A 23,120-nucleotide genomic window follows, 5' to 3' on the forward strand; every position below is an offset into this window, starting at 1 on the left:
TCTTTTTCTCCATGAGAACAGTAGCTGAGTTGGCTGTTATCTGAGGGCACTCAAGTGGAAGGAGATGATCTGTAATCTGCCACCACTCTGAGATGTTGTTTTTAAAAACATTTCTCAGGAGCTGCTTAATTCAATCACGCTAGAAGAAATATACTTTCAAAGACCCATCACCGCACATTTAAATGCAGGGAATTTTTTTTTATTATTTATTTTTTTTTGAGACAGAGTCTCACTCTGTCGCCTAGGCTGGAGTGCAGTGGCGCGATCTCGGCTCACTGCAGCCTCCACCTCCTAGATTCAAGCAATTCTCCTGCCTCAGCCTCCTGAGTAGCTGGGATTACAGGCGCCTGAAACCATGCCCGACTAATTTTTGTATTTTTAGTAGAGATGAGGTTTCACCATGTTGGCCAGGCTGGTCTCGAACTCCTGACATCAAGTGATCTGCCCACCTCGGCCTCCCAAAGTGCCGGGATTACAGGCATAAGCCACCGCACCCGGCCTAAATTCAGGGGTGTTTCTTGTACTTAATATCCCTCATTAAGGTTCACTGAACAGAATCTCTTTGGTGACATGCTGTTATCCTCCTGGTTCGGGTCTGTAAACAGTTACTTAGCTTCTGATGCGTTCCAAATGATGCTAGGTAATGTATCTCAATAACTTAATTGTATAAAAACACAACAGGAGGTAAAAGAGATTTTGCTTTTCTTTCTTTTCTCACTATGATAGTTCCTGAACTAAGGTACCAGACTGCTACATTCCCAAGAAGTCCACTGAAACCCAACTGGAATGCTTTTGTCACACCTCCTCTGACTGAGTCACCACAGTAGTGACCTGTCACACGGTTTCCTTCTTACAGATAATGGTGACACAAAGGACAAACTGGAGCTGTCTTCCTTCCAAAATGAAAAGCTTGCAATTGCACTCTGCTTCCACTAAGAGGGGAATGAGTAGAAAGCTTTCACTTCGGGAAGAACTGGGCCCCTTAAGTCACCTTCTGATACACTAGTCTTTGGGTGACACTGTGGTCACTCATTCCACAAGAAGCTATCCTAGAAACTATTAGATGGTAGCCAACAGTACGTCAGCATGATGAGACAGCTGCTGTCGCACGCACATAACACATGGTGCTAGGCACACACTGACTCTTTACATCGTAAGGGGTCCTTACAAGGACGGCAAGAATATCCCCTCTATATGGAGGAGGTTCACTATGAGGCCCAAGGAAGTAGCGGAACTAAGAGATTTAATGTTGCCACCTCAACCATTCGTGCAACAAATATTTACTGAGTACCTTCTGTGTGCTAAGCATGGTCTTGGTACTGGGAACACTGTAAGAAAAAAACACAAGCTAAATTAGGAAACTCGTGTACTGGTAGAAAATATGGGCAATAAGGCAAATAAACGAGGAATCCACACATCCTGTCAGGTAGCTAAACAGGCTATGAAGAAAAACAAAGCAGAGAAAGGAGATGGATAATGCCAAGGCTGTTCAGGGGACATCTTTTCTGAGAAGGTGACATTCAGGAGAGGTCTGAACAAAGGCAGGCATGAAAGTAAGAGAAGTTTGAGGCAAAGGACACGGGAAGTACAAAAATCCTAAGGCAGAAACAAGCTTGCAACTTTGAGAAACTTTAGAAAGAAGCCAGTGTGAACGGTGTAGAATGAATTAGGGAAACAGAGAATGGGTCTGGAGCAGGCACCAACAGAGACCTGCCAGGGAACACACTGGAGAGTTTGTCAGCTTCAATGAAGGACAACTCAGGGCATCACTACTCTACATGGGAAACACAATGGAGATCATTTTGGTGGGGGGGGGGGGGGGGGGGGTAAGGGGGAAGAAGTTAAGCCTTAAACAGTTCTCTCTGGACTGCCAGACAGAGACAGACTGGGGAGCAAAAGCTCAAGTGACAGGAGCACGGAGGCTGTGTTACAGTAGCCTAGCAAGGACTGACAGTGGTGTGGGTCCCCATCGAGTGACACAGAAAGGATTCCAGAAATAGCCCACAGGTAAGACCAACAAAACCACCCTGTTCCAGGGCCTTTGTCCTTCATATGTGTTGAGCCACTAAGGCTCTGGCAGCTGATCATCTAAGAGGGACCATCCTCTTCTCAACCTTCAATGGCTGCCAAATTACTCTAGGAAAAAAGTGTACCTTCTTTAGCCTGGCATTTAGGTTTCTTCAAGTTCCTCAAACCAGCCCCAATCTTTCTTCTACTATGCCCTAACATGTACATTCTGCCCTAAAGTCAGGATCTACACAAACTCTTCATTGTTTCTCTTGCCTCAAATTCACGAAGTACTGTGTTGTCAAGTGCAAGACTCTAGGCTTATACCCCTTCCCATGCAGAAAACAAAACACACCTCCCACGGGGGAGGCTGCTCTTGCTTATCAAATGGCCAAGCTGCGGGCGAAAACTGAGTGCTTCCAAACAAAGGAGATCCTGTCCCTGGTACATCCCTAGAATTTGCCAATATTAAAATGCTCTGCAAGACCTCCAGTTTCTACCTGATGCAACAGGTATTGGGGATGGTATGTGTGTTGGACACAGTAAAATTGTGACTGTAAATGGAAAAAAGCGGGAGAAAGGAAAGAGAAGAAGAATGTAAAAAGGTATCACTCATTTGTTTGTTCGTTATTCAATAAATATTTATCTTAGCACTGAATCAGATGCTGAGGATGCAAAGATAAAAACACACTGCACTCTCCAAGAGTTCACATTCTAATAAGACAGACAGTGACAATGAGCACTGCCCATACAACTAAGACAAGCATGGCCAGCAGGAGCAGAGGGGAAAGAGAAGTAAGCCTGCTGGGGATACAGGAAGCCCTCACCCAGGAGGCAGGCTACTGTGTTGGATCATATCCTAGATCAGGAAAATTTAAAAAGAAAATTTTAGAATTATTGAGGAAATTTGAATATGGAATAAATAATAGATGATATTAGGCCAGGTGTGATGGCTCACGCCTTTAATCCCAGCATTTTGGGAAGCCAAGGTAGGCAGATCACTCGAGCCCATGAGTTCAGGACTGGCATGGGCAACATGGTAAAACCCTACTTTCTCTACCAAAAATATAAAAGTTGACCAGACATGGTAGTGCCAACTGTAGTCCCAGCTACTTGGGGGCTGAGGTGGGAGGATCACTTGAGCCAGAAAGCAGAGGTTGCAGTGAACCGAGATCATGCCACTGCACTCCAGCCTGGGCGACAGAGCAAGATCCTGTCTCAAAATAATAATAATATACAATTAGTGCTATTCTTACACGTTGTAATAGTATTATTGTTACAATGGAGGACGTTCTAATTCATCTCTCAGAAGATGAATGCTTAAGTATTTAGGAGTGAAGTATCCTAATATGTGTAGCATGCAGTGTCTGTGTACACAAAGTATATGCAATGCGGCGAAATGTTAATTGCTCAATCTATGTGGAGGATATACAGTTGTTTATTGTACTATTCTTTCAAAATAAAAAAATACACAGATGCTCTAATAATTCCTTCCTGCACCTTCCTGGACGGTGCTGGTTATGCAGGGATGTACACTCTCCACTGTGGAGACCACTGCTGTAGAAGATGGGGAGCTGTGGAAACTGTGAGCAGGGGAATACACTGATCGGGTGAGCATACTGCAAAGACACTCTAGCAGCACCATGGAAGGGCATGCTGAAAGGCAGGTGGGGAGAAAAGCTGGAGAGAACACAAAGCCAAGACACCAGTAAGGAACCTCCGTAATAGGAGAGGCAAGCAATGACACTGCCCACTTTAGGGACAAGGCAAGGGGGACCCCTACTTAAGAGGTATGACTGGCAAAACGAGATGATTTACTGGACGTGAGAGAAAAAAAGAAGACATCCTGATGATCAAGTTTCTCACTGGAGCAACAAGAAATGGTGGTAACAAGTGTAGGAAATACAGTATGTGTAGCAGGTTGGCAGGGAAAGTTGTATTCTGGTTTTGGACATGTAAGGTTTGAAGTTTCCTGTGACACAGAGATGGAGCTGTCATGTAAACAATAGGATAAGTCTTATGACTTGCCTGGGCCTCCAATGATGACCATGTGGTAACAAGCAGCAATTCTGCTCCTTTACATGGATTGTGATGACCAAGGCAACTTACATTCAATGGGAAATTTTTCAATATATTATTATTATATGTTATTTATCTACCTTTCCCATTGACCTGTTTTATTTAATTCAGTGCTACTAACAACCTTAGAGGTAGCCATTTCTTTCCTTTGACAGAGGAATGAACCAAGGCTCAGACAGGGTAAGAAACCAAAGTTCCACAGTTATTAAGTTTTGAGCTGGGGTTTAATCTGATATGCAGGTGCCTCTCGGTGTCTGCAGGGGAACTGGTTCCAGGACATCCTGAGGATACCAAAATCCACAGATGCTCAAGTATCTGATATAAAATGGTGTAGTGTTTGCATATAACCTACATATTATCTTCCTATACACTTTAGTTGATCTCTAGTTATTTATAATACCTGCTACAATGTAAATGGTATGTAAATAGTTGTTATACTGTATTGTTTAGGGAGTAATGACAAGGGGGGAAAAATCTGTACATGTTCAATAAAGACACAGTTTTTTTTCCCCTCCAACTATTTCCCATCTGAAGTTAGCTGAACACATGGATGGGAAATCCACAGATGTAAAACCCATGGATATGGAGGGCTGACTGTACTTGAAGCCACTGCAGCCCAAGCTAATACTTGCAAAATAAGTATGAATAAAAAAGGTACTTTGAGCTGGTCATGGTGGCTCACGCTCGTAATCCCAGCACTTTGGGAGGCTGGGGAGGGCAGATCACCTGAGGTCAGGCATTGGAGACCAGCCTGGCCAAAATGGTGAAGCTCTGTCTATACTAAAAATATAAAAATTAGCCGGGCATGGTGACAGGCGCCTGTAATCCCAGCTACTCGGGAGACTGAGGCAGGAGAATTGCTTGAGTTCAGGAGGCGGAGGTTGCAGTGAGCTGAGATTGCACCACTGCACTCCAGCCTGGGCAACTAGAGTGAGACTGTCTCAAAAAATAAATAAATAAATGAATGAATAAAATAGAAATAATTTAAAAGGTACTTTGTAAATTACTTTCTATATGAAACTTCAGCCGGGCGCGGTGGCTCACGCCTGTAATCCCAGCACTTTGGGAAGCTGAGGCGGGTGGATCACGAGGTCAGGAATTTGAGACCAGCCTGACCAACATGGTGAAACCCTGTCTCTACTAAAAATACAAAAATTAGCCGGGCATGGTGGCATGCGCCTATAATCCCAGCTACTCAGGAGGCTGGGGCAGGAGAATCGCTTGAACCCGGGAGGCAGAGGTTGCAGTGAGCCGAGATCGCGCCACTGCACTGCAGCCTGGCTGACAGAGCAAGACTCAATCTCATAAAAAAAAAAAAGAAACTTCAAGTAAGAGAAAAATTGAACTGCAACAGCAACAATAAATCTGGATAAGGTACCTCTCACTACTGCCCTTTCCCAGAAATTAACCTACATTCTATGTAAGCACCTTCAAACACTCCCTGGAAAGGGGAACAGGAGCTGACCACGTCCAGCCAAGTAAAGAAAGCAAATCCTTAGGAGGATTCATCATAGCCAGTGCGTAACAAAGCCAGCTCACTCGGCGTGCAATTCCAGCCTGCTGGAACCAAAGGGGCTGCAGAATGTCGGGCTGTTTGCAGGGCTGGCTCATCAATTTTACTCGCTGTGTGTTAAACAGTCTTGTCAGTAGAGGGAGCAGAGGGAGGTTTCAGAGCTTTTCCCCCATAAGCCAGAATGGAAACCAACTGTGTTACCCAGTTTTCACTTACTAGAATCACTTGGCATTCACTCCCAAAATAAAGCTTTGAATAAGTCAAGCCTTCTTAGGTAGACAAGAACACAAGAGCCAATCTATAATCTGTCATCACATTTAAATCCATGCCAATTCCTTGAAAATTACAATCCTGGGCCAGTTACCAATAGTAGGGTCCTATAATCAGGAACAACTATCAAAAGACAATATGACACTTCTTTCTCAATAGAGTCAAAGAGGAGGCATAATTTTCTTGAATAGAAACAAAACTAAACTAAACTAAACTAAATATAATGACATTAGACGGAAGAAGATACAAATTTTAAACTAAACTACACATTCTAGAAAGGTGTAAGTTGCTAAAACTGGAAGGTTTTTGCAAATGATGCTGCTGACTAAATATATTAAAAATGAAAACTGGTCAGAAATAAGATTTGGTATGCAGAGAGCAAGAGATAGCCTAATGGCATAGAAAGTTTATTTAAATCACATTACTTCTTCATGAGTATAAAAGTAATAAAAATGATTAGTGCACACACACAGGGCTTGGCCACTTCCAGCCAATTCCTTCACAGCATTTGTTAAAGGCACGTCCCTGGAGTCAGCGATGGCAGACAGTTGATGGGAAGAAACACTTACCTTTTGGCAAATCCCCAGTACTGGAGGCTGAAACCGTTCTGCTTCTGTCATGGGATGGACTGCTCTCCTCTTGCTCAGTAAGTGGTGATCCCTCAGAAAGCACAGAGCCGCAGGCCACAGGTTCTAAGGATCCAGAGAACAACGAGGTGGAAAACTCTGGGAACTGTGACTCGGGAATTTTATGTCGTCCATTTGGCAATTCACCATTGAATTGTTCATAGGAGCTGCTATATGTGTAATCACTTTCTGCATTTGGCTCATCAAGATTATATTCCTCAGGATTTGGGCAGTCTTCTTCATCATCATCTTCATCGTCCAGTTGCTGCTCCAGTGAGAATGGGCCATTCTCAATATGGCCATTGGTTTTAGGTGATTCTATCCACGTAGGGTCTATGTTCGCAAGTTCCTGATCTACATCATCTTCATCTTTTTCAATGTTTTCTTTCTCAGCATCTTCTTTCTCTTCCTGGTCCTCAGCTTCACCTTAAGAATTTGATGGGTCAAGAATTAGAACTTGTTACTCTCCTTAATACAGCCTCATTAAGTACTTAATCTCCATCAATAAAATACATTTTGAATGTGCTTATGTACCACCTGGTAAACACCTCTTGGCTTTTCGGGTAAAACCTTCAGGTTTTCTAAATCTTATTTTTCATTCATTTAGTAATTGGCCTGCTCTTATAAGAAAAAGTTAGCTTTAAGGGAAAATAACTCTTTCTAAATATAGTTGCACTTCCATTTCTACCCTCTATAATCTTCAGAAACAGACTTGTGGTGCATTACAGTTAGGTAAAAAGTTAATGACAAAATAAAGCACCATCATTAGCATGATAGAAACATGGAATTTCTCAAATATTTTACATTTTTAAAAACTATTTTGAAATGTTAACATATTTCTGGCATACAGTTCACAAATGAAGTACGAGGCTATTTCCCATATTTCCCAATAGGGAGTTGGAGAGAATCATCCTTGTCATCTGCAGCAGCAGCACAAATCAGCCCCCATGTTGACCTGGCAGGACCCTACTAATGGAGCTCTGAGAACCCCATGTAGCCCAGGTTCCAGGCCCCACTGACCATTGTCCTTTGCAGTCTCTGCCTCAGCCGCCTCCTCTAATCCTGTTGTTTTTAGTTTCACCTCTGGGCAGTATTCGCCATCCTGGTCATTGGAAGGTGCAGCTGAGGTGATGTTTTCTTCTATTATTTTCCTTTCAGCTTCTCGCTCCAATTCTTCTATCTCCTGCAGGCGCTTCTCCAATAACTCAGCCTGCCTCTTCTGTTTCTTTTTCAGTTTTTTCTTTTTGTTTTTAGATATTTTTCCTATCTATAACATGTTAAGAAAAGACCACAGGTCAGTTTTCTTCTTTTTAAAGCACCACGATAGTATAACGACTAGCAGCATGGCAAATAGCAATAAACTCTGCTTTCTCATGCCATATTCTATTAAAATCCCAAACCCAGACAGATCCACTTTGTGGTAAGGCTTACGATAAAATCAAAGGGAAAGCAGTGCTGACTGATATCACGTACTAGGTCTACCAGGTCCTGCCCTCAGAGGGATATAGCTTAAATCCAGTAAGTCTTCACCATTCAAACTCTAAGAGAACTGAAGTTCGAAATTCTCTTGGCCTTAAAGGAGAAGCTCCTCTTGCAAGTTTTATTTGCTGCTGTCTATATACAAAGTAACAACATCCCAGCTCCTCAATGCCAAAAATGAAAGAGGTGCCCGAGCAGGTGTATGTCACTGTGTGTTTGGGTCTCACATATGAAGCTCTTAGCAGCCAAGACAACATGAACTGTAAGAGATAAGCCTATGCTGCAAAGGGAAAAAAGAAAAAGCTACAGCTTTTGTCTGCCTCCGGTCATGGCTACCTGACTTGCAAAGCACTGGCAATGACAGCCTCCAACCTTTCAATCAATCAGTAAACTCAAGCAGCTCAAGCCAGGGAAGAACTATGGGAAACAACTTGAGCTTCTCAGCAGGCCAGGAAGCTTAATTATTAAAGCTCCCTCTTGTTCCAGAACTTACATTCCAAATCAAGAGTTGTCTCAGTAAAAATAGTGTGTTGTTGTTGTTGTTGTTGTTTTTCTTTGAGACAGAGTCTCTGTTGCCCATGCTGGAGTGCAGTGGCGTGATCTCAGCTCAGTGCAACCTCCACTTCTTGAGTTCAAGTGATTATCATGCCTCAGCCTCCCATGTAGCTAGGACTACAGGTGCACACCATCACACCCGGCTAATTTTTTTTTTTTTTTTTTTTTTGAATACTGAGTTTCACTCTGTTGCTCAGGCTGGAGTGCAAGTGGTGCGATCTCGGCTCACTGCAACCTCCCCCTCCCTGGTTCAAACGATTCTTGTGCCTCAGCCTCCCGAGTAGCTGGGATTACAGGCACCTGCCACCACACCCAGCTGATTTTTGTATTTTTAGTAGAGAGGGGTTTCACCATGTTGGCCAGACTAGTCTCGAACTCTTAACCTCAAGTTATCTGCCTGCCTCGGCCTCCCAAATTTCTGGGATTACAGGTGTGAGCCACCACGCCCAGCCTGTCTTGTTAAGTTTTAATGATCTGTGCAGAGTTGGGATAGTTAGAGCCTTTCAAAGATTGTCTTCTTTATGCATTTTCTGGACTATGGTGGCCAAGTTTAGTGAAATGTGAGGTGATGGAGTCGAAGTATTTTTATTTCAAAACCACTTTACATTATTTCTGATTGGCTGCTAAGTTACCTGTTTTTCTGAAGCTGCTGTTCTAATTTTTTTCCATCCAGATGTTAACAAGACATTAAGTCTTACCTATTTGAGGATACACAGCTTTTATAAATGTGTCTACCCTTTAAATACGCAACTTTTTTATAATTTGAACAACTCAATAATAAATGGTCTCTTTTAACATGGTGCATATAAAGTAATATGTGTAAGTACTTACAGGTTTCTGCTGTGGAGCCGTACTCACTAAAATAAAATCAAACAAAATCGGTATTTAGCAGAAAACAGACACACGCCTTCATGTAGGTCATTCGAATTGCAAAGTGAAATAATTATTGTCTTTTAATGGCTATCCAACTTCAAAAACTATTAATCAGAGCTTCTTAATCACAAGGATCTGGAGTAAGTTTATGCCACTGAAACAAATGAGTGACTCCTGAAGTCACAGCAGAAGTTACTCATACTGAGCCATTTCTCTTATTTATCTAAAATGAAATACTAATACATCTCAAAAACAGTCAAGCCCAAGCACCAACAGATCACTTAAGAAAATGGAAAAGAATTAATACATATCACAGTCATTAAACCAAATTTGTTTAAAATATAATGAAATGAACAATGTAGATGTACATCGATATTTGAAATCTATTTTGCAAGCTTTCTATAATTTAAATCAAATACTGCAGTTGGTATGCAGCAAATAGTCTAGGAATCACATGATTAAACCCCTACACCAGGGTCAAAAACTTAACAGGCTGGGTCCATGATCTGAACAACACCCTGATGGCAGTAAAGGAGATGTAAAGAGAGCCCCAGGCAGTCCCAGGAGCCTCAGCCCTTTAGTATCCATGCTTGCCTGACAACACACAAAGGCACAGATCATGGTGTCGAAGAGTGAGAAGCACAGTCCACACTTCACTGCACCACCCCGCCGACCCCACCCCAGAAATAAAGATACCCCAATACTCAGGTCACTTGATCTTCTTCCACCACCATCAGGCCTTTTCTAACTAACTCCAAATCTGTTGATACAACTCAGATTGACATAGCTATGCTAAATGGACAACAAGAATTTATGTACACAAAATTGAAGCCAGAAAAATATTCTGATGACTAAAGGTCAGCTACAGGAAAGCTGTTACTATGTTCTCCTCTGCAAAGAAGCTGGCAACAGAAAAAACTGTTCAAATATAGATGAAGCAGCAACTACAAATTTAAATGGCCTTTTAAAGGGGGACAAAAGTAAATACTTCAAATATTAAAATATAATGTAGCTGGGGCATTTTCCATTTCAAGGGTGCAGTTATTTCCAGCAATTAAACTTTTCCAAAATCTTCCTTATGTGTAACGTTTGATTCAGACACCTTCAACAACTGCAACTTTGCAAGCTCCCAGTGCCCCCAAACTGAAATGAAGCTGGCTCAGCTCCCTCACCTGCAGACCCTGAAGGAGGAGGAGCACCTGCTTTCTGCCACTCAGTGGCCTCAGCTGCCATTCTTCTCACATATGCATCATCCACACACATCAAGATGTTTTCCGGCTTTATGTCAGTATGAATGATCTTGCACTTACTGTGTAAGTAATCTAACCCTTGAAGGACCTGGATATAGTAAAATCAAGAGAGAAGATAAGCTATTAATATCTCATTATATAACTTTTATTTATTTGAAAAACATGTAATACAATGCCAGGGTACAAAGTTTGATAAACACAAAAGGATATTTAGTAAAAATCTCCCTCCCATGCCTACCCACATTGGAATCCAGCTCTCCTTTCCATAAGCAACCAGTGTGTATAATTTCAGAGATTATTTATGCTCGTGGAAGCAAATGCATCTACATACAGTTGAACCTTGAACAACACAGGTTTGAACTGCATGGGTTCCCTTATACACAGATTGTCTTCCACCTCTGCCACTCCTGAGACAGCAAGACCAACCCCTCAGCCTACTCAACGCGAAGATAATGAGGATGAAGACCTTTATGATCATCTACTTCATATGATCTATCCACTTAATGAATAGTAAGTGTATTTTCTCTTCCTTATGATTGTCTTAACATTTTCTTTTCTCTAGCTTACTTTGTTGTAAAAATATGCTATATAACACACATACAAAATACATGTTAATTGGTCATGTGATCAGTAAGGATTCTGATCAACATTAGGCTAGTAATTCATGTATCATACAATTGACCCCTTTAGGTATACAATTCAATGGATTTTAGATGTGCGACTATCATTACTATTTATTTTTTAAATTTTTTATTTATTTTTTGAGACAGAGTCTCGCTCTGTCACCCAGGCTGGAGTGCAGTGGCGCAATCTTGGCTCACTGCAACCTCCGCCTCCCGGGTTCAAGCAATTCTCCTGCCTCAGCCTCCCAAGCAGCTGGGATTACAGGCGTATGCCACCACGCCTGGCTAATTTTTTTTGTATTTTTAGTAGAGACGGGGTTTCACCATATTGGCCAGTGGTCTCGAACTCCTGACCTTATGATCCACCTGTCTCGACCTCCCAAAGTGCTGAGATTACAGGCGTGAGCCACCATACACGGCAACTATCACCACTATTTAAATGACAACATTTTCATTGCTCCAAAAAGAAACAACATATTCATCAGCATTCACTTCCCATCTCTCTCCTACCCCTTCTAACCCTTAGCAACCACTAATCTACTTGCTGATTCTGGACATTTCCTATAAATGGAATCATATAAAGTATTTTTTTGTAACTGGCATAATGTTTTCAAGTTTGACTCTTGTGCAGCATGTATTAGTACTTCGCTTATTCTTATTGGCAAATAGTATTCCACTGTATGGAGATACAACATTGTGTTTATCCCTTCACCTCATGAACATTTGGGTTATTTTCACTTTAGGGGCTATAAAAATAATACTGCTATTCACACTCGTGTATACATTTTTGTGTGAACATACTTTTTTTGAGGGGAGGTATATACCTAGGAGTTACCGTACTTAAGTCATGTGGTGCCTCTATATTTAGCTTTTTGATGAACTGCCAAAGTGTTTTCCACAGTGGCTGCACCATTTTACATTCCTATCACCAATGTATGAGGGTTCCAATTCTTCGCCCTGAACAACACTTACTATCGTTTTTTACTTTATCCACCCAAGTGGATATGAAGTATCTCGTTGTAGTTTTGATCTACATTTCCCTGATGGCTAATGATGTCCATACATTTTTAACACTACAAGAGAAGGGGGGCTTGATTTAAATAGAAAATAGCCTTGGTATCTAGACAACCCTACAGCATTATACTAAAAGAAAGTGATGAACCAAGATATTCATATTTATCATATTAAAACAATCAAAAACTTACAGTGTCAGTGACCTAAATACAAGGTCAGTGTTTTTCTATAATTATTTCCACTGGAGAATAATTTTTTCAATTATTTCCATAAACAAAATTTATTTTTACAAAACAGATCATGTTCTCATATAAGCATTAGAAATTCCAAATGTTAAGCAAATATTACATCAATGACCATTCAAACAATGAATTGAATAGGCATTTTGTTCACAAGAGACAGGAAGTGTTATATGTTTCACATCATCCAATGTAGGGAAAAGAAAGATCCGACTGTTACTGTGTCTATGTAGAAAGGAAAGACGTAAGAGACTCCATTTTGAAAAAGACCTGTACTTTAAACAACTGCTTTGCTGAGATGTTGTTAATTTGTAGCTTTGCCCCAGCCACTTTGCTTCAGCCACTTTGACCCAACCTGGAGCTCATAAAAACATGTGCTGTATGAAATCAAGGTTTATGGGATCTAGGGCTGTGCAGGACGTGCCTTGTTAACAAAATGTTTACAAGCAGTATACTTGGTAAAAGTCATCGCCATTCTCTAGTCTCAATAAACCAGGGGCACAATGCACTGTGGAAAGCTGCAGGGACCTCTGCCCTTGAAAGCTGGGTATCGTCCAAGGTTTCTCCCCATGTGATAGTCTGAAATATGGCCTCATGGGATGAAAAAGACCTGACCATCCCCCAGCCCAACACCCGTAAAGGGTCTGTGCTGAGATGGATTAGTAAAAGAGGAAAGCCTCTTGCAGTTGAGATAGAGGAGGGCCACTGTCTCCCGCCTGCCCCTGGGAACTCAATGTCTCGGTATAAAACCCGATTATACATTTGTTCAATTCTCAGATGAGAGAAAAACCGCCCTATGGTGGGAGGTGAGACATGTTTGCAGTAATGCTGCCTTGTTATTCTTTACTCCACTAAGATGTTTGGGTGGAGAGAAACATAAATCTGGTGTACGTGCACGTCCAGTCATGGTACCTTCCCTTGAACTTAATTATGACATAGATTCTATTGCTCACGTGTTTGTTGCTGACCTTCTCCCTATTTATTATCACCCTGCCCTCCTACTACATTCCTTTTTGCTGAAATAATGAAGATAATAATCAATAAAAACTGAGGGAACTCAGAGACTGGTGCTGGTGCAGGTCCTTGGTATGCTGAGCGCCGGTCCCCTGGGCCCACTGTTGTTTCTCTATACTTTGTCTCTGTGTCTTATTTCTTTTCTCAGTCTCTCGTCCCACCCGACTAGAAATACCCACAGGTGTGGAGGGGCAGCCCACCCCTTCAATCCAACACTGAAATATTCCCAGTTTAATCGACAGTGGAAGGCATCTGATCAACAGTAAGCTATTAGTAGTTAGCCTACTGTTAGTAGAAGTTTAAAGTAGCATTATGAAGTGAGAGGGAACAAAGATTTTACAAGGAAAATGAAAACAGGAATACCTCTTAAAAACGATCAAAATCCCTACAAACATTTAAAACAACTTTACCTTACAGAGTATTTTTACATAAATTCACTGAATGTGCATCGCCTGAGCTCCTATCACATGCCATTATTCCAGGTGTTTGATATATAAAAGCTCCCAGGCTTCATGTTGCTTACAGTCCTCATATCCTCACAGAGCTTACCAATTCAGGACAGGAAATGAGTATGACGGGTGGGGTAATTGGCCAAAAAAAAAAAACCAAGATGAATCATGGGCATGGCAAATATGATTTAATAAGATACTGACAAGTTCCTAGTAAGTACCAGTAAAGTAGATAAAACTAGGATAAGATTTTAAGACATTTTTTGCCTTAGAATATTTACTGTTTTGGATAATACTGCAATTAGGATATGTTTAAATTACATTTAAAATGTCAAGGCCGGGCTCAGCCTTGCCTTGTAATCCCAGCCCTTCGGGAAGCCGAGGCAGGCAGATCACTTGAGGCCAGGAGTTCGAGACCACCCTGGCCAACATGGCGAAACCCCGTCTCTACTAAAAACACAAAAAAACTGCACAGGCATAGTGGCACAGGCAAGGTAGCACACGCCTATAATCCCAGCTACTCAAGAGGCTGAGGCACAAGGCGGAGGTCACAGTGAGCTGAGATCATGGCACTGCACTCCAACCTAGGCGACAGAATAAAACTCTATCTAAAAGGAAAAAAGAAAAAAAGCAAATAAAATGTCAAAGGACCAATAGTAAGAAAGATAACATGATGTAAAATATTTCCATGGAGAACATGGTTATACTTTTGAAGGAAACACAATCCAATGGGCTCATGTTATTCAACAACATTCATGCATCTTCCTGGTGCAAACTGAATAATATGTGGAGTTCTATATCTGAACAACAAAAGAGATTCTGAAAAGTACAAGAAATTAATGGATAGGCACACTGATGATGTCCAGCCCATAGAGGTCAAAGGAATATGATTTTTGAAAAATCGTTTTCCAACTAAAATTGTATTTTGGTATCAAATACTATCTCAACGTAAAAATGTCAGTATCTTTCTTTTCTAAAATATCTTTGACCATTTTCTCATGCACGAGAGTTGTCCTATCTTTCCACCTTGGCTTCTTTCACAGTTCAAAGGTTGAGTCACTGTGCGGGAGGCTGCACAGTTAAGAGTTAATGTGCCTCAGTGTGCAAATGTGTTCACATGAGGTCCCAATGACAATGACGCACCTCATGACAAGCAAGAAGTGATCTCAGTAAAAACTTAAAGTTCCAGCTTTTTTAAAAAAAAATTGGCTATTGCACTCAACTGGGCTAACTTTCCTAAAACAGCAATGGGCAATAAACACAAGAAAAATACTTTGCCACTGGGACAAATAAAGTTAGTTAAGATAATTGAAACCATTAAAGGAAATGGCAACAGGGCAGCGTTAAAAACATGACCTTGGACTCAGACTGCTCTTAAATTACTGCTCAACCATTTACTCATTGTGTTACCCCTGGGCAAGCTGTTTAAGCTGTTTGAGCTTTCATTCTCATCTATAGGAGGGGGAAACATACCTGTTACACACAAATGTAGCAATAAGCATTAGAAACAATCTATGGAAAACTCACAAAAACAAAGTCTAGCACACAAGAAACTTAAATGGTAAAACGTATCTAAGTCAGAAGACTTGTACTGATATTGACTTATTCAATTATGATTTTTCATCACTTTTTAAAAATTAATTTCTTTTTAGAGATGGGATCCCGCTATGTTCCCAGGCTGGAGTGCAGTGGCTATTCAGAGGTGTAAGTAAAGCACACTGAAGCCTCAAGCTTCTGGCCTCAAGTGATCCTCTTGCTTCGGCCTCCCAAATGGCTGGGATTACAGGTGTGAGCCACCACATCCAGCTTCCTAAGTCACTTATTAAAGTTCTCTGGGTTGGCTGGCACCATGGCTCACACCTGTAATCCCAGCACTTTGGGAGGTCAAGGCAGGTGGATCACCTGAGGTCTGGAGTTCAAGACCAGTCTGGCCAACACGGTGAAACCCCCTCTCTACTAAAAATACAAAAATAAGCCAGGCATGGTGGCCCATGCCTGTAATCGCTGCTACTCAGGAGGCTGAGGCAGGAGAATCACTTGAACCCAGAAAGCGGTGGTTGCAGTGAGCTGAGATCGTGTCACCACACTCCAGTATGGGCAACAGAGTGAGGTTCTGTCTCAAAAAAAAAAAAAATTATCTGGGTCTCAGTTGTTTCAATTTCTAATATAAAAGGGCTATACTTGATAACCCGTATGGTATATCCCAGCAACAAAACTTTGATTCCATAATTTAATTTTCAACTACTTTTTTCTTTTTTTGAGATGGAGTCTCACTCTATCACCCAGGCTGGAGTGCAGTGGCATGATCTCGGCTCACTGCAACCTCCACCTACTGGGTTCAAGCAATTCTCCCGCCTCAGCCTCCCTAGTAGCTGGGATTACAGGCACATGTCACCATGCCCAGCTACTTTTTGTATTTTAGTAGAGACGGGGTTTTCGCCATGTTGGCCAGGCTGGTCTCAAACTCCTGACCTCAGGTGATCCACCCATTTCGGCCTCCCAAAGTGCTAGGATTACAGGCGTGAGCCACCATGCTTGGCCAGAACTACTATTTTTAAATGGTTTTATTTTCAAAAATAACATTTGTCTTTACCAGTGAAGTTTTAAGTAATAATGCACCCCAGAATCAACCAACATTGATGGGCACTCCTACAATTATTTATACAGGATAACTGTGACAATGAAAAACAAACACACAAACCAAAAGGAATCATGTTTCATCCCCATGGATAGATCTCCCCTTGCAAAATCTGACAGAGTTAAGTCTTTACTAATTCTTTCCTCTGTTGCTTTTACTTGTCAAATCACAGTATGTTCATCTTTCTTGCCTAAAAACCTTAATACGGCTGGGCGCGGTGACTCACGCCTGTAATCCCAGCACTTTGGGAGGCCGAAATGGGCGGATCACAAGGTCAGGAGATCCAGACCATCCTGGCCAACATGGTGAAACCCCATCTCTACTAAAAATACAAAAATTAGCTGGGTGTGGTGGTGCATGCCTGTAATCCCAGCTATTCAGGAGTCTGAGGCACAAGAATTGCTTGAACTCAGGAGGCGGAGGTTGCAGCGAGCCGAGATCGCGCCACTGCACTCCAGCCTGGTGACAGAGCAAGATTCTGTCTCAAAAACAAAAAACCTTAATACTTGGTGCTAGCAGCAGGAGGCAGCAGAGATCCTTTGGCTGCCAGGGAAGCTGAGATCAACCTAAGCCCAGACGAGCCAGGGACATGACTCTCAATCATCCCACGCAGGAAGCCATTTCACACACATGAGGAACAAGTGCCAGGTTTCTCTGGGTAAAGTCAGACTTTGAGTTCAGCAGCAGTGCGGAAAAGAAGGCTAAGTCTAGGGCTGGGAGCTAGAAGCCCCGAGTCCCATTCCAAATTAACTAGCTACAGGTTCAGAGAAAGTTCCTTCTTTTCCTTGAACCTCAAATTCATCTTCAAAATAAGGGGCTTGGTTAAAATCGTCTCAAAGCTTTCTGTCTGTACATCAACATTTGTGTCAGATACCATCTATTACTGGTCTTCACGACACAAATCTGCTCCTCTCCACCACAACTTGATTGAAATAGGTCCTGTAATCTTGTAGATAAGTCGGGGAACAGTCAAGCATAATGTGGAGACTCCTCTAAAGACTGTCTCCCTGGCCTTGCTCACAGCCCAGAGTGCAAAGCTTCCCCCAAAATTCTGAACTGTAAAAAGAAATAGAATGAGTGCAACTTTCCGAATTATGCTCTGCTACTGGTGATAAGCGGGGGACTTTCTTCCTCCCACACCTGAACAAAGGACACAGGGCAGGGAGACTCTGTCTCCTCCTACTCTGTGGGTAACAGAACCTAATGAAGCACCCAGAGAAACCCACGTGGGCAGCCAGATGGGCTGGCAGAGGAAGGAGGCGACCCCAAGCAGGAGTTCTTCATTGAGAATATTAATTACTTGTGGGCATGCGGGACACCAGAGGGGTTCTCCGCAAGCCTAGAAGTTTCCTGCTGGAAACGCTAAGGCTTCCACTAGATTTCCCTTCCACAGTAAAACAGACAAGGCAGGTCCCACCAACTGCCTGTGAAAACCAAGATGTTAAACTCAACGGAGGAGCTTGGAAAATACCTGTTAACAATAAAAGAGGACAAGAGCCAGAGACATGCTCAAACCAAAAATCCAGGGGACGGCGTCCTTACCCACATTGTCCTGAAATAGCCTCTGCTCCTTTTTCTTTCATCTCTAACTGGTGAGAATTAATGAGAAAAGCCAGCAGCTGTACTTCTGAATGTCATCAGGAAGAAAGTTAAAGCTGCTGTTACCAGCACTGGGACTGCACAAAGCAATGGGTCAGGAAAGCAGCTTAGTCCCTTGAAACGGAGCCACCTCACCACATTTCCTGAGTCAAGGGCTCAACATCCTGAGGAGAATTCCAAGTCAATACAGCATCGTGTGCACTACCATGCTGAACAAACCCAGTAATATCAAAATGTTTACCAAATTGACATGAAAGCTTCTGGTCTGAACTTGAACAATACTGGTTCAGTCATAACAAAATTTACTGATAAACAGGGCCATTGAAAGAATTACAATGGTAAATAAATACTAAGTGTAGAGAGACAAAATCAGCCAATGATACAGGTGAGAGGACCTGCGGGGCACCACCGTGGCTCTCGGCATACTAGAGGGTTGCACCCCAAAGGGAGAAGTCTGGAAAAACATTGGGTTTTAAAGGTCTCATCTGGTTACATATTATAGTATCTACCTCATAAAATCTAATGGCTATACTTTTTTTGTTTGTTTGGAGACACAGTCTGTCACCCAGGCTGAAGAGCAAGCAGTGACACAATCTCGGCTCACTGCAACCTCCGTATCCTGGGTTCAAGCAATTCCTGCCTCAGCCTCCCGAGTAGCTAGGACTATGGGCACGTGCCGCCACGCCCAGCTAAGTTTTTGTATTTTAGTAGCGACGAGGTTTCACTGTGTTGCCCCAGCTGGTCTCGAACTCTAGAGCTCAGGCAATCCGCCCGCCTTGGCCTCCCAAAGTGCTGGGATTACAGGCACGAGCCACCACGCCTGGCCTAATGGCTGTACTTTTAAACAATCTGATTACTAGCTCTACTATTAAGGCACAAGGAAACCATTTACCACGGAGACAAAAATGCACACTTTTTACCGACATATTACAATTTAAAATCATCTCAATCTTTCTATGTAGAACATTTTACACTACCCTGCAGTTAAGAGCATGGATTCTGGAACTACACCATCTGGATTCAAATCCTGGATCCACCACAATAACTATGGGACTCTGAGGAAGATTCGTATCCCCACTGTGCAACGCCTTAGGTAGAGTGAAGATAGTAACACCACTGGCCTCATAAGGTCGTGGTGAGGACTAAATAGCATGATACAAATAAAGAACTTAAAACAATCAGTGCCTGAAAGAACACAGTAAGTGCTAGTTACGATCATGATAACAGAAAGAGTAACAATATAATTTTAAAATCCAGGGCTACAGCTATAATTGCTAGTTTTTTCACCAATGTAGCAAAATCACCAAAATGTGAGCCTGGCCCTTGGCAAGCTTCATTTAACTAATGGTAACCAGCCATGTTCTTACAAGGTTTCTGTAAAGAGCAATGAACTAAACCACAAACTCTTTAAGTAAAACGCTAGCTGCCTTTTCAATTACACAAGAAAGTCAAAGCCACTTTGAAGAGTGCCAAATAATTTTAAAGAAACCCTCACCTGAGGTCCATCTTTTAATGTACTACAAATAATGACAACACAAACATTTCTTTTTTCAGTGTTAGAAAAAAATAAGAGGAAGACATAAAATAGACCTCAATAAAGTGACTTAAAAAAAATACTAAGGTGCACAAACAGTCACAAGACTCCATGGGTAAGGCCAGAGAAGCAGCCACTAGGCAGGCCTGGGAGTGGGCTGCACACGGCACTCTAGGGCCATCACCAGAAACCGCCAGGATGGCCTCCTTCTGCCACGGCACAGTCACCACGGCTACATGGGGACAGCTAAGAACTGATCAGTGGATTGACAATAACGTATAGAAAACCCAGAAAAAGCAATGGATCCAATTCTATCATTACTTTCGAAAAATAAACAAGTGGTAGTGTTTATGTCAGCCCTTTAAATCACAGAAAGATCAGCCATTTTCTAAAGAATAAGGGAAACATGCTTTTTCCTTCATTTAAGGAAAGACAATTAACCAAGATACTTCTTGGCCACCTAATATATGAAGGAAGATACAAAGAGATGTGAAACTCACGATACGTGATCCTGGAGTTTAGGAGACATGATGGCTACTTTGTGTTACTATGATGGATGCTTTAGAAGTCCACACTTTTTTTTTTTTTTTTTTTTTTGGAGACAGAGTCTCACTGTGTCACCTAGGCTGGAGTGCAGTGGTGTGATTGTGATCTTAGCTCACTGCAACCTCCGCCTCCTGGGTTCAAGTAATTCTCCTGCCACAGCCTCCCAAGTAGCTGGGACTACAAGCACGTGCCACCACACCCAGCTAATTTTTGTATTTTTAGTAGAGATGGGGTTTCACCATATTGGTCAGGCTGGTCTAGAACTCCTGACCTCATGATCTGCCCGCCTTGGCCTCCCAAAGTGCTGGGATTACAGGTGTGAGCCACCGCACCTGGCCCACCCTTATTCTTGTTTGTCTGTTTGTTTTGAGTCAGAATTTCGCTATTGTCACCCAGGCTGGAGTGCCATGACACGATCTCGGCTCACTGCAGCCTCCGCCTCCCAGGTTCAAGTGATTCTCTTGCCGCAGCCTCCCAAGTAGCTGGAACTATATGTACGTGCCACCACTCCCAGCTAATTTTTTATATTTTTAGTAGAGACAAGGTTTCACTATGTTGGCCAGGCTGGTCTTGAACTCCTGACTTCAGGTGATACACCCACCTCAACCTCCCAAAGTGCAGGGATTACAGGCGTGAGCCACCACACCCAGCCCCCTTATTCTTAATCTCCACAATCAAACTACAAATTATGCATTACTATTTCGAGTTTACAAATGAGGAAACAGACTCACAGAGGCTAAGTAACTTGATCAGGAGTACAAGATAGAAGTGCCAAAGCTATGATGTTAAATCAAGTCTGTCACCAAAGCACAATACACCTTACACTTTCTCTTATTCCAGTGGTTCTCAATGAGAGGAAAACTGGCAAAGTTCAGAGATATTTTTAATTGCCACAATCAGGGATGGTGATAGCTGATACTGGCATCTGAGGGGTAGATGCCAGGGACGCTGCTAAACATCCTATCTGGTCTGAAGTGTCAGCAGCGCTAGGGTTGAGATGGGGCCTACACGTAGTTATGGGACCAAATGTGAGCTGAAGGCATTTCAAGAAGGTAAGGCATATCCCCCTCTTAATTGGGTACTGTGAGAAGCCTTTGTCACAATGGTGGGATTTTGGTTGAGTCTTAAAAATGTGGGTAGACAAGGATGGCATTTCTGGCAGCCTAGAACAAAAGAGATGATCAAAGATGTGGAGATAAAAAACAGAAAGGTGCCCTTAGGGGTCAAGATGGTTACCAATGAGTACTTTCTCTAAACTACCTACAAAATAAAACCAGTAAACATTCATGAATGAAAATTCTGGTAAATCTGCACATTATAAATGTTTGGGACATCTTTGAACATTCATAAAAAACGTAAGCTGGTAGATTCCAGAGGGAAATAGGGTACCTGAGGGACATCACTCTTTGTCTGCAAGGGGAAATACAGGCTGACACCAGATGACAGAAAATCTTAAACAGGTTCCCAGAAAGAAAAGTGACTTAACTTCTACTGGACATAGGCCCAGTACAATTCCAAACTTATTACAGGCTCATAATGTTTATTATATAAAACCCATTATATAACGGCCAAAATGGTAAACCCATGAGCTCTGAAGCCAGACTATCTGGGTTTGAATTCCTGCTCCACCACTTAGCACTTTTTAAGCGACTTCCTAACTAGGGGCAAGTTACTTAACCTCTCTGGGCTTCTGTTTCCTCTTGATGAAATCAGGAAAGTAATAATACCCATTTCACAGGGTTATTGTGAGGAACTCAACTATGCAAAGTACTCAAATTATACCTGGCACATAGTAAGCACTGAATTAACTATTTGCTACTATTAGCATTACTATCTCTCATTACATCTTTACAATAAACTAACGAGGAAGCTATCATTTTTGTTTTTTGTTTTTAAAGAGACAGTCTTGTTCTGTCACACAGGCTAGAGTGCAGTGGCACCATCATGGCTCACTGCAGCCTTGACCCCTTGGGCTCAAGTGATCCTCCGACCTCAGTCTCCCAGGTAGCTGGGACCACAGGTGCATGCCATCATACCTGGCTAATTTTTAAATTTTGTTTGGTAGAGACACGGTCTTGCAATGTTGCCCAGGTTGGTCTTGAACTCCTGGTCTCAAGAAATCCTCCCACCTCAACCTTCCAAAGTGCTGGGATTACAGGCATGAGCCACCACGCCTGGCTGGTATCATTATTTTCCCCACTTTTATTGATGATGAAATTGTGGTTTGCAGAAGTTAGGTAACTTGGCCAAAGCCCTTTGGTGAAAGTAGGTTACATTTGATGCCAAACCCAAGCTCTTAATAACTCCATATATTGCTTCATGAAGGCCAAGAACATAAAGCTTTAGCAAACAGGCAATGGGAAGCCACTAAAGAATTCTAAATGGGAATATGAGTCATTAAAGCAAGGTTTTACTTGCAATAGAAAGGAGAATAAACTGGAAAAGGGACCGGGAATTGGATGGGCTGTATGCACAGAGAGCCAAGAGAAGCCTGTGAAAAGGTACTAGCTGGAGGTGATAAGGGCCTGAACTAAAGAGGACAGCAACAGAAATACAAAGAACATCAAGAGTAAAAGACATGGCAAAGGAGAGTTCAACAGGCGGGTTCCTGGGGAAGCACAGCAAGTGATAGAGTAAGGAGAATGACTGGAACATGGTCGGTTATCCATGACTCTTAAGAAGAAGGTCTACAGTGAAAGGATACTAAGAAAATACTAAGAAAATTGGTCTGCTCTGGCTTGTTCTGGGAAATGATATAACTGTGTCAGTCTGCAATAAAAAATCTTCCTAGTACTACCCGGGAGAGAGAAAT

The 23,120-nt window shown here is 42.2% G+C and overlaps 1 protein-coding gene across 26 annotated transcripts in view; it reads right to left on the reverse strand.

The window, feature by feature from the left end:
• The window catches only part of SRPK2 (SRSF protein kinase 2), a 287,622-nt gene that overhangs the window by 21,809 nt on the left and 242,693 nt on the right, over positions 1 to 23,120 (reverse strand). For all 26 annotated transcript variants that reach the window (XR_010134723.1, XR_008681377.2, XR_008681376.2 and 23 more), the window contains 4 exons: positions 10,575 to 10,740; positions 9,361 to 9,386; positions 7,516 to 7,762; positions 6,439 to 6,921 (listed from right to left, as the gene is read on the reverse strand). Coding sequence is in view for 22 of the 26 variants with exons in the window: in XM_055392575.1 (XP_055248550.1) it covers positions 6,439 to 6,921; positions 7,516 to 7,762; positions 9,361 to 9,386; positions 10,575 to 10,740 (922 nt within the window). In the remaining 4 variants the exon portion in view is untranslated. The remainder of the gene's footprint in view (positions 1 to 6,438; positions 6,922 to 7,515; positions 7,763 to 9,360; positions 9,387 to 10,574; positions 10,741 to 23,120) is intronic.

The sequence above is a fragment of the Gorilla gorilla genome, chromosome 6 (genome assembly GCF_029281585.2).
Source record: "Gorilla gorilla gorilla isolate KB3781 chromosome 6, NHGRI_mGorGor1-v2.1_pri, whole genome shotgun sequence".
In the NCBI taxonomy this organism is placed as follows: Eukaryota; Metazoa; Chordata; class Mammalia; order Primates; family Hominidae; genus Gorilla; species Gorilla gorilla.